This window comes from Budorcas taxicolor, chromosome 10, assembly GCF_023091745.1.
Source record: "Budorcas taxicolor isolate Tak-1 chromosome 10, Takin1.1, whole genome shotgun sequence".
NCBI lineage: Eukaryota > Metazoa > Chordata > Mammalia > Artiodactyla > Bovidae > Budorcas > Budorcas taxicolor.
This window is the reverse complement of record NC_068919.1, coordinates 73,476,358-73,490,563: the sequence shown is the minus strand read 5'-3', so window position 1 is coordinate 73,490,563 and position 14,206 is coordinate 73,476,358. Positions and strand designations below refer to the sequence as shown.

The window sequence follows — 14,206 nt, the reverse complement described above, 5'->3', positions numbered from 1 at the left end:
TAGGCCATGGACCCTGTCATCAAGGAGTTAAATATCCATCAGAGAAGAGGGGTGGTACCTGAATGAGATGATACTTGGGCTAAGTGAATTATTTTTAAAAATTATAGTTGATTTAAATGTTGTTATTAGTTTCTGGTATACAGCAAAGTGATTATCTATATATATATATTTATGATATAGTATGTATTTTTCATTTTCTTTGAATTATAGGTTATTATAAGACATTGAATATATAGTAGTTATTATAAAACTTTAAATATATGTTGTTTATCTATTTTATGCATACTAGTTTGTATCTGCTAATTCTAAGCTCCTAATTTTTCACTCCCTCCTTCCCCTTTGGTTACTTTAAGTTTGTTTTCAAAGTCTGTGAGTCTGTTTCTAGTCTGTAAATAAGTTAATTGGTATCAGATTTTATATTCTATATATCAGTGATATATGATATTTGTCTTTCTTTGTCTGACTGACTTCATGTAGTTGGATAATCTCCAGATCCATCCATGTTGCTGCAAATGGCATTATTTCATTCTTTGTAATGGATGAGTAATATTCCATTGTATATATGTACCACATCTATTTCTCTGTCCGTGGACATATAGATTACTTCCGTGTCTTGGCTATTATAAATAGTTCTGTTATACATATTAGGGTGCATGTATCTTTTCAAATTAGAGTTTTCTCCAGAATTATTGGGCTGAGTGAATCTTGAAGGAAAAATGTAGTGAAGAAGAGATGAAGGTCATTTATGCCAGAGAGGCCAGTATGTCCAAAGACTCAGCGATGAGATAGTATCATGCCTTTGACTGTGAATTCAATGTGAATGAAGTCAGGTAGGAAAGGAAAGGTTAAGGTGGTATATAGTGAACAGAAGTGGTTGGTGTCCCATGTGCCAGGGAAATGATATAGTTGTATTTGTGCTTCACAAACCTCTCAAAGGGAGATTGGTCTCCATGGTATTTGTAATCCTGTTTTAACTGTATTAATTTGAAAACATTATTCTAAGAAGTTGACATCCATAGATGTCACCAGATTCCCAAGAGGCCCATGGCACAAAAATGGTCAAGAACCCTTGTTTGACCTAGTGGCTCTATGTTGAAATGGTAACTAGAGAAACAAGTTGAGAGGTTCTGGTAGTAATTCAGCTTGGACAACTATGACCTTAAGCAAGGGGGCCAGTAGCAGAAGAGGACAGATTGCAGATGTACTAAGATTAGAGTCAACACATTTGTTGATGTTTAGAAATGAATGTGAGAAAGGGGATGAGTCAAGGTCAGCTCTATGTTTTTGGCTTGAACAGCTGGATGGGCAGATAGTATTGTTGTTGTTGTTCAGTTGTTGTGTCCAACTCTGAGATCCCATGGACTGCAGCATGCCAAGTTTTCCTATCCTGAGTTTGCCCAAATTCATGTCTATTAAGTTGGTGGTGGTATCTAACCATCTCATTCTCTGCCTCCCTCTTCTCCTTTTGCCTTCAGTCTTTCCCAGTATCAGGGTCTTCTCTGGTGAGAAGACCACATCAGTTCTTCACATCAGCTGGACAAAGTATTGGAGCTTCAGCATCAGTCCTTCCAATGAATATTCAGGGTTGATTTCCTTGAGTGTTGACTGGTTTGATCTCCTTACAGTGCAAGCAGCTCTTGAGTCTTCCAGCACCACAGTTTGAAAGCATCAGTTCTTCAGTGCTTAATCTTCTTTATGGTCCAGCTCTCACATCTGTATATGACTACTGGAAAAGCTATAATTTGACTCTAGGGACCTTTGTCAGCAAAGTGATGTCTTTCTGTTTTAATATTCTGTGTAGGTTTTTCAGAGTTCTTCTTCCAAGGAGCAAGGGTCTTTTAATTTCATGGCTACAGTCATCGTCTGCAGGGATTTTGAAAGTGAAAGTGAAAGTCGCTCAGTCATGACCGACTCTTTGTGACCACATGGATTATACAGTCCATGGAATTCTCCAGACCAGAATACTGGTGTGGGTAGCTTTTCCCTTCTCCAGGGGATCTTCCCAACCCAGGAATCAAACCGGGGTCTCCTGCATTACAGGTGGATTCTTGGAGATCCCCCAGATAAAATCTATCACTACTTTCATTTTTTTCCCCTTGTATTTGCCATGAAGTGATGTGATTGATGCCAAGAACTTAGTTTTTTGGATGTTGAATTTTAAGCCAGGTTTTTCACTCTCCTCTTTCACCCTCATCAAGATGCTCTTTAGGTCCTCTTTACTTTCTGCCATTAGGGTAGTATCATCTGCATATCTGGAGCTGTTGATATTTCTCCTGGCAATCTTGATTCCAGCTTATGATTCATCCAGTCCAGCATTTCACTGATGCACTCTGCATATAAGTTAAATAAGCAGGGTGACAACATACAGCCTTGTAGTACTCCTTTCCCAATTTTGAACCAGTCAGTTGTTTCATGTCTGGTTCTAACTGTTGCTTCTTGACTTGCATATAGGTTTATCAGGAGACAGGTCAGGTGGTCTGGTATTCCCATCTATTTAAGAATTTCCCACATTTTGTTGTGATCCACACAATCAAAGACTTTAGCACAGTCAATGAAGCAGAAGTAGATGTTTTTCTGGAATTCTCTTGCTTTTTCTATGATCCAGTGGATATTGGCAAAATATTTGATCTCTGTTTCCTCTGCCTTTTCTAAATCCAGCTGGTACATCTGGAAGTTCATGTATTGCTGAAGCCTAGCTTGAAGGATGTTGAGCATAATCTTACCAGCATGTGAAATAAGTGCACTTGTATGAAAGTTTGAACGTTCTTTGGCACTGCCCTTCTTTGGGATTAGAATGAAGACTGACCTTTTCAAGACCTGTGGCCACTGCTACATTTTCCAAATTTGCTGGCATATTGAGTGCAGCACTTTAACAGATGGTGGCTACTGTTGGTTAGTAAAATCTCAGATAGAAGAGGAAGAAAAGAAGGTTTGGGAGGAACGATAGTAGATTTGCTCTTGGGCATACTAAGTTTGAAGTTCCTGACAGGAAATTCAAGTGGAGATCTTTAAAAGGAAGTGGGATTTATGGGTCTGCCTCTCAAGGGGGTATCTATGTTTGAGTTGAAGGCCTTGGTATCATCCTCACAGATATGGCTATTTAAGTCAGAGGACTGGGTGATGTTACCCATACAGAGTATACTGAAAAGGAATGAGGACAGACCTCCAAGGCAGCTAGAAATTTTGCTGTTGACATGTTTTACATAATCATCTTGTGTCTTACTGGTACAAAAGATGACAAAATAGTTAATCAAGTTACCAAAAACTGTGCTGAGCACTTACTGGGCACTCACAAAATATTCTGAGGTAACTAACCAAGGAAGAGAAAGATACAATTAAATATGTAAGTTCATCAGTTTGTTTTGCTGGTGAAAGGTTAGCTGGATTTCTCCAGAGTAACTTTCTTAACTTGTTGCAGATACTAAATTTCATTTGGAGAAAGTTAGGGAACAAAGTATATTCTTTAAATTGGAGGGTTCTGTAGTTTTTCTTGGAACATAGGTAACAGGGCCATGTGTCTGATTTTCTGGTACCTTTGAGGAGAGAGTAATACTTTGATGTGTAGAAATGTTTTTAAAAACCCAAGTAAGACATTAACAAATCAAATGTTAAATGATAATAGTCATCATAATATTTTAAAAGATAATATGCAGTTGACACAAGATTTAATGCACTCAGATACAACTTCCTTTTTCATATAGTGTTTTTTACTAAGTACTACTTGATTTTGAAGCTACTTTCTCTTCTGCCTTCGGCTGTTCGTTTCTTTCTATAAATCAAGGTAAAGTGTAGGAGCTTGTTTCTGTGACTACTGATTTTTTTTTGTCATGATTCTTTCTAGGTCTTAACTACACCCTATTTAGTTTTTCTTTCTTTGTTAATACAACTGGGCAAGAACATGAGGAAAGAGACTATAGAGAGGAAAAATTTCTACCTTAGCACCCCAAATCACTGAAGATGGTTTTTTCCTCTGCCTCAAATGGAGAGTTCCTATCCCCTGGACAGCTCATCACTTTTCATTTTTACTCTTGATGAATTTTCATTCCTGTTTCTTCCCATCTGATTTTTTTCTTTCTTTACTTTGCCTTTTGGTTATTGTTCATTTCTTTATCAGTCATCTCTAATTTATAAAGCTGATTCAGATACAAAACTGCTTTATGTCAGGTCTTAGGCCTTGATTTCAGAGAACATGTGGAAATAACACGGTTTTCTACAGAGATGTAGTGTATGTGTACTCTTAGGTTTTCAAAGACTGACCGAAAAGAGGCACCAAGTTAGCAGAAAGACAATTTTTCCAGCTGTAGTCAGAATCATGTAATTTGCTCAGCTTGAGTATTTGGATTTGCTGTTAAATTTCAGGCCCTTTCACTTTTTCCAACACATATACATTTTATCTTATTTCCACTAGGCCTCTTAAATTTAGAGCTGATCCCCAGTTTCAAGGATTCTGGTGTCTGTGTAGGCAATTCATCAGTTTTAACATGTTCTGACATTCTACTGATTGAATTCAGCTTCCACTCACATCTGTGGTTCTGATTCCTTTAGAGTCAGTGTGCTCCCGATATTCAGAGAGAAAGAATGTGTCGGTATCAGTACAAAAATACATCAGGACATGTGATTTCATCCCCATCTATCCAAGGCTTACTGCTCCTGAAAGTACAAATGAAATAAAGCGAACAGTTGTTACTCACTGCTTTATAGAAAAGCCCCAGTGACGGGGCTGAGACTAAAGCAGTGCTCTACACAGGAGAAACATCAAAACTGAAGCACACGGTGTGTCCCATGCCTTGCTTTGTCGGTGTGGTGTTGCCTTTCTTCTCCTACTCTTCCTTTTTCTCTTGGAGCAGTTTTGGATTGCTTTAAAAATTCCAGTCACCATCTGAAGAACTGGGTTATGAATGTTTAAAGAAATAGAAGACAAGGGTTTTTTTTTTTTAAATTTTAATTTTTACTTTATTTTACTTTACAATACTGTATTGGTTTTGCCATACATTGACATGCATCCACCATGGGTGTACATGAGTTCCCAAACATGAACCCCCCTCCCCCCTCCCACCCCATATCATCTCTCTGGATCATGCCCGTGCACCAGCCCTAAGCATCCTGTATCCTGCATCAAACATAGACTGGTGATTTGTTTCTTACATGATAGTATACATGTTTCAATGCCATTCTCCCAAATCATCCCACCCTCTCCCTCTCCCTCAGAGTCCTCTCTTTTGCTGTCTCGCATACAGGGTCATCATTACCATCTTTCTAAATTCCATATATATGTGTTAGTATACTGTATTGGTGTTTTTCTTTCTGGCTTACTTCACTCTGTATAATCAGCTCCAGTTTCATCCATCTCATTAGAACTGATTCAAATGTATTCTTTTTAATGGCTGAGTAATACTCCATTGTGTATATGTACCACAGCTTTCTTATCCATTCACCTGCTGATGGACATCTAGGTTGTTTCCATGTCCTGGCTATTATAAACAGTGCTGCGATGAACATTGGGGTACATGTGTCTCTTTCAGTTCTGGTTTCCTCGGTGTATATGCCCAGCAGTGGGATTGCTGGGTCATAAGGTAGTTCTATTTGCAACTTTTAAAGGACTCTCCACACTGTTCTCCATAGTGGCTGTACTAGTTTGCATTCCCACCAACAGTGTAAGAGGGTTCCCTTTTCTCCACACCCTCTCCAGCATTTATTGCTTGCAGACTTTTGAATTGCAGCCATTCTGACTGGTGTGAAGTGGCACCTCACTGTGGTCTTGATTTGCATTTCTCTGATAATGAGTGATATTGAGCATCTTTCCATGTGTTTGTTAGCCATCCGCATGTCTTCTTTGGAGAAATGTCTATTTAGTTCTTTGGCCCAGTTTTTGATTTGGTCGTTTATTTTTCTGGAATTGAGCTGCATAAGTTGCTTGTATATTTTTGAGATTAGTTGTTTGTCAGTTGCTTCATTTGCTATTATTTTCTGCCATTCAGAAGGCTGTCTTTTCACCTTGCTTATATTTTCCTTTGTTGTGCAGAAGCAAGGGTTTTTATTTTGAACTATACGCTATCATCACCTGGAAAGATTTTGAAAGTACAGATTCTCTGAATTTAATTTAATACACAAAATGAATTTAATTATTTTCTGGCATAGGGGTCTAAGCATGAGTATACTGTTTTTTTAACAACTGCTCTAGATGATTTTAGTTTGTAGCCAGATTTGGGAAATACTGAACTCAAGAGTGAGTTCATCTCTAGAGGAGACACCTTATATTATTCCAGGGTGCTGAGGGGGATCAGTTTGTCTGTTAGCACAGAGTGTAGCACCAATAACACGTTAAGGTGTCCACTAGGATGCCTGAATTTCTACTAGCAGTTGAAGGAAAAAAATGAACTTTTAGGTAAAAAAATAAATAATTAAATGTTCATCTTTGTAATAATGCTAAAATAAAAATATAATTTTAAATAAAATATAAATATTAAACTATTTAATATTTTTATTAAAATGTAATTTTAAATAAACTTTATACATTTATGTTGCATTTATATTTAAATAAATATAAAAATATTACATAAAGTATAATTTTTATTTTATTATTTTTAAGGAGGAAGAAGTCCAGGAAGGCAAAAGTACCAAGTGCCCTTTAAGGTCCTAATGCAACCTGGCACTGAGTTTATTTTCTAAGTGTGTTTCTTTGTGCTCAAACTACAGACTGTGTAAATACAGATGGTATAATACTAAGATTGAGTATGAAGGAAATTTTCATGTTTAACACAGTGATGTTGGAATGAACAGACCTGTGGTTGAAAGGTGAAGGAGAAGCCATGATTCTGTAGGAGTCTTTATATGCAATTCTGTATCTCAACATGAAACTTAATCTACCTGTACGATAATTTGTTGCTAAGTAATTTAAGATCTCATGGACAAAGCATTACTGGGGTACTGATAATGAGCATAAATATGTAAAAATCTTTATAAATAATTCTTATAACTCCCAAGCTTAAAACAATAATTATAATATACACCTAAAGAGAATATCAGTGATTTTTTCACATTTCAAAATAGCAATGATTATATTATATGCTTAGTTTTCAGTTGTGTAAGTTCTACATATGAGAGACTTCAGGGTAAGTCTCAAATTTCAGAAAATGCTAGTTTACTTATTTTGCTTTGTTGCATATAAATTACAGGCTAACAGGTATTTTTGTTTACATCTATTTGTGCATTGACATAAATTTAGTGCATTTATAATTTTATAATTTGAACTTGTTGACTCCTACTTTCTGGGTCCCGTTAGTTTTAGGGACACTGAATAATTGAGTGCATAAGATGGTAAAGCTGCTGAAAATATTTTTCATCAATGTCCCACTTACAGACTCCTTAATACACAGGTTTACTCAGTTATAGCTTCATTGGGGGCATGAAGCAGAGGTCTTCAACCTGCTTTTTCAACTCCTTCTCACAATTTCCGTGTTCCAGGTTCTGGAAGGAAGTGCTAAGTCCTGTGTTTGTTACCTTTTCCCAGGGTTGCCCAGACCTCTGCTCTTGCACTGTCATCTGCTTTTTTTCTCATTGTCTCTTTAATGAGACCTAATCAGAATAAGTCAGTGTTCATATAACCTTGTATGGAAAATTGTCAATGTGTCAAAAAGGTATGGAGAAACAAACCTGAGTATTTAGAATTTTTTTCTAAAGGAAATTTGCATCTGGGCAGAAAATCCAATATTCTTTAAATCTGAAGGGAAACAGGGGAAAGCAGGCTATAACATTTATAGCTCTGATACTGCTGTGTCCGTCATTAGGGCCCTGGTTGAGTCCCATGCAACAGCAAGATCACTAATCGTGGGGCCCTGAGGTTCAGCAAAGCCTTTAGAATCAAAGTTATGCTCCTTCAAATTCCAAATATGTAAAGAATGGGTAATGGTGGGCCATGCAAATGACACCTGGACAGTCTGTGAGATGTGTGATTCTAGGCACTTTTGCCCAGTGAATGTGAAGAAGGCACTTCCAGTAGTGGATGTCCAGCAGTGCTGTGGATCAGTGTTGGTGTTGGAGGAGGTCATCAAGAGGATGGGACTGCCAGGTGATCCTTGAGCTGGACCAAGGCAACTGGAAACTCCTCACCCCCTCCCTAGTCCTTGAAATGTACTTTCTGCCCACCATTCCCATTGTGGGAGCCATTTTCAAGGATACAACCTTGAGAGAGCTAGCTGTGGCTGAGAACATCTGGACTGTATATGTGACTGAAGCCAGTTAAACCTCTGTGTAAACTTTTAAGATTGGGTGGGTGGGTTCTGAGACCTCTGGCTTTGTGGCTACTCAATAAAACCTTGTAAGTTCCCTTGCCTATGAAAACTGCCACCTGCCAATCTGGCGAAGTCTGCCTTTCTTTGATCTCTTTCTGCCCTCCGTGTGTGGGCACCAGTTTCTGAATGAGTTGGCCATGGGAGAGGAAGTCAGAGGGAATGGCAGACAGATCAACTTTGATACAGTGATTGGACTTGCAGTGACTTTGAACGAACCTTGATACAACTCAGGAGAAGAGATATAATTACAGAGCATGGCTGGCTTTGAAACCAGTGGTTTGCCTGCCAGAAAATTTGAATTCATTACTAACTTTGCAGAGATGTCCAGGTCACTTATAAATACATTTTGTCTCTTTTAGGTTCTTCAGCTGGGATCAGATATCCTTCCTCAGTATAAGCAAGAAGCGCCAAAGACACCACCACACATTATTTTACACTATTGTGCTTTTAAAACAACTTGGGATTGGGTGATTTTAATTCTTACCTTCTACACCGCCATTATGGTTCCTTACAACGTCTCCTTCAAAACGAAGCAGAACAACATAGCCTGGCTGGTGCTGGACAGTGTGGTGGACGTTATTTTTCTGGTTGACATTGTTTTAAATTTTCACACAACCTTTGTGGGACCTGGTGGAGAGGTTATTTCTGACCCCAAGTTGATAAGGATGAATTATCTGAAAACTTGGTTTGTGATCGATCTGTTGTCTTGTTTACCTTATGACATCATCAATGCCTTTGAAAATGTGGATGAGGTAAGTTTCTTGTTTTTTGTGTTTTTAGTACTTTAATCACGTTTTGAGAAAATTAGGATAAAAGGAGTTTATAAACAACCTAAACTTCTTTATAGTCACCACTTTCAACCTTCATCCTACTAAATACCTGCCATAAATGATCATATTTTATTGCTTTATAATTTTTATTCACGCTTTAAAAAATTTCTGGTTGAAATTACTAGGAAATGGCTGTGGTTGGGATTGTGTTTGAAAGAGGAGAAGAAAAGCCACAGCCTTTGAAGTCAAATATGGCTTAAGAACTGGACAGTTGATTGAAAGATAATGAAATAGATGTATTTTTTTTTTTTGGAAAACAGTAGCATTTTAAAAGTCTGTGAACCCACAAATGTTTTGACTCCTCCCCTCCAGGTACATATGGTAGCAGTGCTTGTGTTAACAAAAAGATCCAGAAAGCTTTTATGGTAGAGAAATTCTTGAAATTTTGCCTTTTTGGTTTCTTTTTCTTTCTTTCTTTTTTTTTCTTTATCATTTTTGCTTTAAGTTTTGCCTAATCATTTGTGGTTAGAGACTGTATTAGATGACTTCTGATATCTGGTCTAATTCAAGATTTTGCTTATTCAGTGTCATCTACACAACTAGAAATATTAAAACATATGTAATGTTTTAAGGACCATTTCATCCAAGGCTTCTTAGTTTCTAACTTAGTTGTGGATGATTTTTCAACTTGCTATACCAAGGATGTATATAAATGAATCAATATAGAATGTATCTGTTTTTAAAATGTGTTCATAATAATTACAAACTTAATTTCCCTAAAGATTCTACTCTGTCCTCATAGACTGTTTGGATAGAAAATTCTCCGCTACATTGTTGTCATTCTGTGTGTGTTGGGAGGTAGATTGCAGCTTTTCTTCAGGATCTTTTCCCATGAAGATTTCTGCATTGAATCAACTTTAATGATACTAAAAAATATTTTCAGAAAGTTTAGTATAGACATTGTATTTTGATGCTATACACATAATTGTTAATTTAAAAATTCAAGGAAAAAAGAATCATAGTAATTTGTTTCTAATTTTAAATTCCACCTACATCAGCTTTAAGGTATATTTCTTATTTCCCTTCTGGAAGGATTGATAGGGGTTAATTTTGAAAATGCTAATCTTATGATAAGATAATAGTATTTATATATTCACTTACTAAATAGATTAATATATTAAGATCAATGCATTAGGATTTCCATTATTTAGAACATTGGCATAAAGACTTTAATACAAATAATCAAAAGATTGGTTTAGTTCACAGAAAAGAAAGTAAATTAGATTGCATAATAATAAATGCATCTAGTGTACTATATAAATATATGACTATATCCTCAGACTTATTAAGGAAAATGCAAAGTAAACTTATAGACTATACTCACATACCATCAGTTATCACACTCACTGGGTGGGAGAATATGGTGTCTGAGAATGTGTACTACTCAGATCTCCCTTCATGGAAACCTGCTGCATGAAGCACAGTTAGGGGCTTCCTGGAAGTGGCTCCTGGTTTGGAAAAGACATTCTTTAGCATCCCTTTCAAACTCAGCATTCAGTGATATCACACTGTCACCCTCATAGCTTGAAACTAGCCACAATGGGAGTATTTACACCTTTAAAATGGCAAATGCTATGGATAAAGGCTTAAAAAAAAAACTTTCTAAAGCATTAGTTGTTAACCATTTACCAATATACCACTGAATACAGTTGACTGACAATTGCTGTGGCTTTCTGATCTGCTGCAGGTCACAGTTCAAAGCTGTTTCCCCAAGGCTGTACTCAACCAATGACTAAGAATAGTGGTAATATTATGATTGGGCTTATCAGGTGGCTCAGTGGTAAAGAATCCACCTGCCAAGCAGGAGACGTGAGTTTGATCCCTGGGTCAGGAAGATTCCCTGGAGAAGGAAGTGGCAATCCACTCCAGTATTATTGCCTGGAAAATCCCATGAACAGAAGAGCCTGGCTACAGTCCGTGGAGTCACAAAGAGTCAGACACGACTTAGCGACTAAACCACCACCACCAATATTATAATTAGCCTACTCCTGCTCAACGAAGAACTCCTCTGCTGAGCAGCTTTTGCCCTGAAACTCCCCATTTACCTGTGCTGTGGTTGAGGCTCTTTCTACACAATTCTTCCTTCCATCTTCATAGGTTTCAGACATGCATTGTGGTCTGAAGACGCCTCCCTCCTTTCTCCTTCATAGGCATTTATCTCAGTGAAAGTCTTGCATATCTAACCCTGACTTGGCATCGCTCAGTAAGGGATCTGAATTGATACAGTGATGGTATGAAGTCTCTTATACATTGCTCAAGGGAATACTGGTAAAACTTACATGAAGAATGATTGGCAGTATCTAATTTTTTAAAAGAGAAGACCCTAGAGACAACCACTTTCAGACTGTCTAGGGGATTCTTTTAATATTTGCTTCCATCACCAAACAGCAAGACTGTGTACTTACTCCTTTTGGTTTTTCAGTTTTGGGACTTGTCTTTGACTTCTTATTATCAAATTGGAGGTTTCAGCCTCTTTGTCCCTGCCCTCACGGTATCCATGCACTGATTTCCATTGCCTCATTCTCACAATATAGATATATCATCCTTTTGGTTCCATAAATAGTGTTTATATCATTATGTCTACAAATATGCTATTTATGACTGAAAGTGAAAGTGAAAGTTGCTCAGTTGTGTTCGACTCTTTGTGACCCCAGGGACTATACAGTCCATGGAATTCTCCAGGCCAGAATACTGGAGTGGGTAGCCTTTCCCTTCTCCAGAGGATCTTTCCAACCCAGGGACTGAACCCACGTCTCCCTCATTGCAGGCAGATTCTTTACCAGCTGAGCCACAAGGGAAGCTCATTTATAACTGAAACCTTCAACATACTGTGATTACTTTTCCTCTTCTGCACTTCCCATTTTCCTGAGAGTTGATACTTGTCTGGTCTCATCATTTGCTTTGTTTTACTCATCACTCACTCCACCACTAAACTCTTTGCCAATTGTCTAAACCTCCCTTCCTTGCATCGATGCAAGCAATGTTCTATCAACATCATTTTCTGAAACAGATCTCTCTTCATCCTACTCTCCCACCTGATGGACAGTTTGACTATCTGTAATATTCTAGGCCATTGATAATTTCTCCTCAGATTTTGAAGGGCATGGTTCCATTACAGTGTACCTTCTAATAATTCTCGTAAGAAACTTTGAGGCATTGTGACCTATTTTCTCTTTCTGGAAATTTGATATATCTTCTCTGTTTAGGATTCTGAATCTTTCCAGTGCTATGCTTTATTGTGAGTCCATTTTCATCTGTTTTGCTGGGCAGTGTCTGGGTAGTCTTTTTCAATCTGGAAAGCATGTCTTCTGTTTTAATATTTTTTCTTATGATTTTTCACCATCTCCTTTCCTGCTCTTCTCTTTTCTCTCTCTTGTTGAAATTCCTTTTGTTCTAACACCTAGTAGACTTTTCTAATTCCTTTTCCCCTCTTTCCTTATTTTCCAATCCTTTATCTTTTTGCTATACTTTCTGGAAAATTTTCTCAACATTATTTTCCAACTTTTCTTGTAACTGACAATGCCTTTATTTACCCCTTAAAGTTTGTTTGGCTTAATACTAAGAGCTAAACTAGCATTTGTATATTACTTGTTATATGTATTTCTAGTGTTTAACTTTTCATCATTCTAGATCATTATACTTTAATTGTATCTTTTGTAAATAGCCTATACATTCTGAGAGTTTCTCTAACTGGCAACTTTAGTCTGTTTACATTTATTGTAATTAATTACTTTTTGCTTTAGGTAGACCATCTTATTTTCCACTCTAAAGTGTGTTTTATTCACTTTTCTCTCTCTTTTTTACTTTCTTCTTCTTCTTTTCTGCCATTTTTTGGATTAACTGAATTTTAAAAATCTTCTGGATTCCCTCTAATGGATTGGAAGTTTTTGTATTAATTGATTGCTCTTAATATCTTTATCTCCAGTATTTGACTTATAAGTATCTTTGCCCTTCTAAATAAATCAAGGGCCTCTGTTAGCCTTCTCATTTTTCAAACTAGAGTTGTCTTACATTTTGGTTCCACAGTTTTTTCAAGTTTCTCTTTCAATTATTGGGTGGCTTCTTTAGGACTTTGTTTATTGTGAGCCTTTGGGATGGTGACTATAGATTTCAGTTTCCATATCTGTAAAAAAAAGGGAAGGGATGCTTGACATTTTTACTTCACAAGATGTTTTTAAAGAGTTGATGGAAAAATAGATATGAATGATTTTTGTTTGTAGAATTGTGCATGTTTGAGGGGATATTATTGTTTCACTTGTGTGTGTCTATTTCTTCAGCTTGGCGACAAGCCCTGTGATGGTTAGGAATGAGTTCCATCTCCTTGGCATTTCTTCACTGCTTACTGCATATTGGTGACTCACCAACCTGAAGCAATAAAGTGTTAGTAAGGTTTTAGTAGATTATACAAGGACATAAAACAAAATAGAACTTAAAAATGAGGAATTGAGCTACTGGTAGCTTGGGAATAGGAGAATGTGAGTCTGAAGATCACACCTTACTCCTTTAACATGATACGGTACAAAATAGTTTAGGATGTAATGACATTTTCATATTCAAGAGTGTCTCAGATGACATGCTTTCTGAAGACAACTTGATTTACTAGGAATTCACTAACTGGATATGCTATTCTTTAAGAGAACTATGAGGCTGGGAAGATAGAGTCCACTGAAGGAAAGAATTCTGTTTGAAAAGAAATGTCAATTTCCTAGATAATATAATGGGGGTAAAAGACACTATCACAGGAATCTAAGGAATAAAAACAAACTCTTTTGTAGTATTTGAACACAGCTCTGGGAGGTCCAGGGAGCTTGATTTCTGGGAGGTTAGGGGGAACTGAATTATAAGACATCATAGAAATATGGGGCAGCTGCAGGTGACAAACAGCTTGGTAGAATAAAAGTAATTAGGAAACATGATACTTGGGGAATTCAGGGGACAATGAATGGTATTAGTGGTAAACACAGTAAACCAGGTAGAACAAATTGAAATTGGAAAAGTGATCACTAATGCACTGTTTCAGGAGACAAAATGATTGAGCCAGAAACTGATAGGTGGAAGTATTACAAATATTTTTAATTTCCAGAA

General features: G+C 37.0%; 1 protein-coding gene across 1 annotated transcript in view; it reads left to right on the top strand.

Annotated features, from left to right (window-relative positions):
* The window catches only part of KCNH5 (potassium voltage-gated channel subfamily H member 5), a 391,931-nt gene that overhangs the window by 61,867 nt on the left and 315,858 nt on the right, over positions 1 to 14,206 (top strand). Inside the window, exon 6 of the mRNA XM_052646974.1 lies at positions 8,651 to 9,043. Coding sequence (XP_052502934.1) covers positions 8,651 to 9,043 — 393 coding nt within the window. The remainder of the gene's footprint in view (positions 1 to 8,650; positions 9,044 to 14,206) is intronic.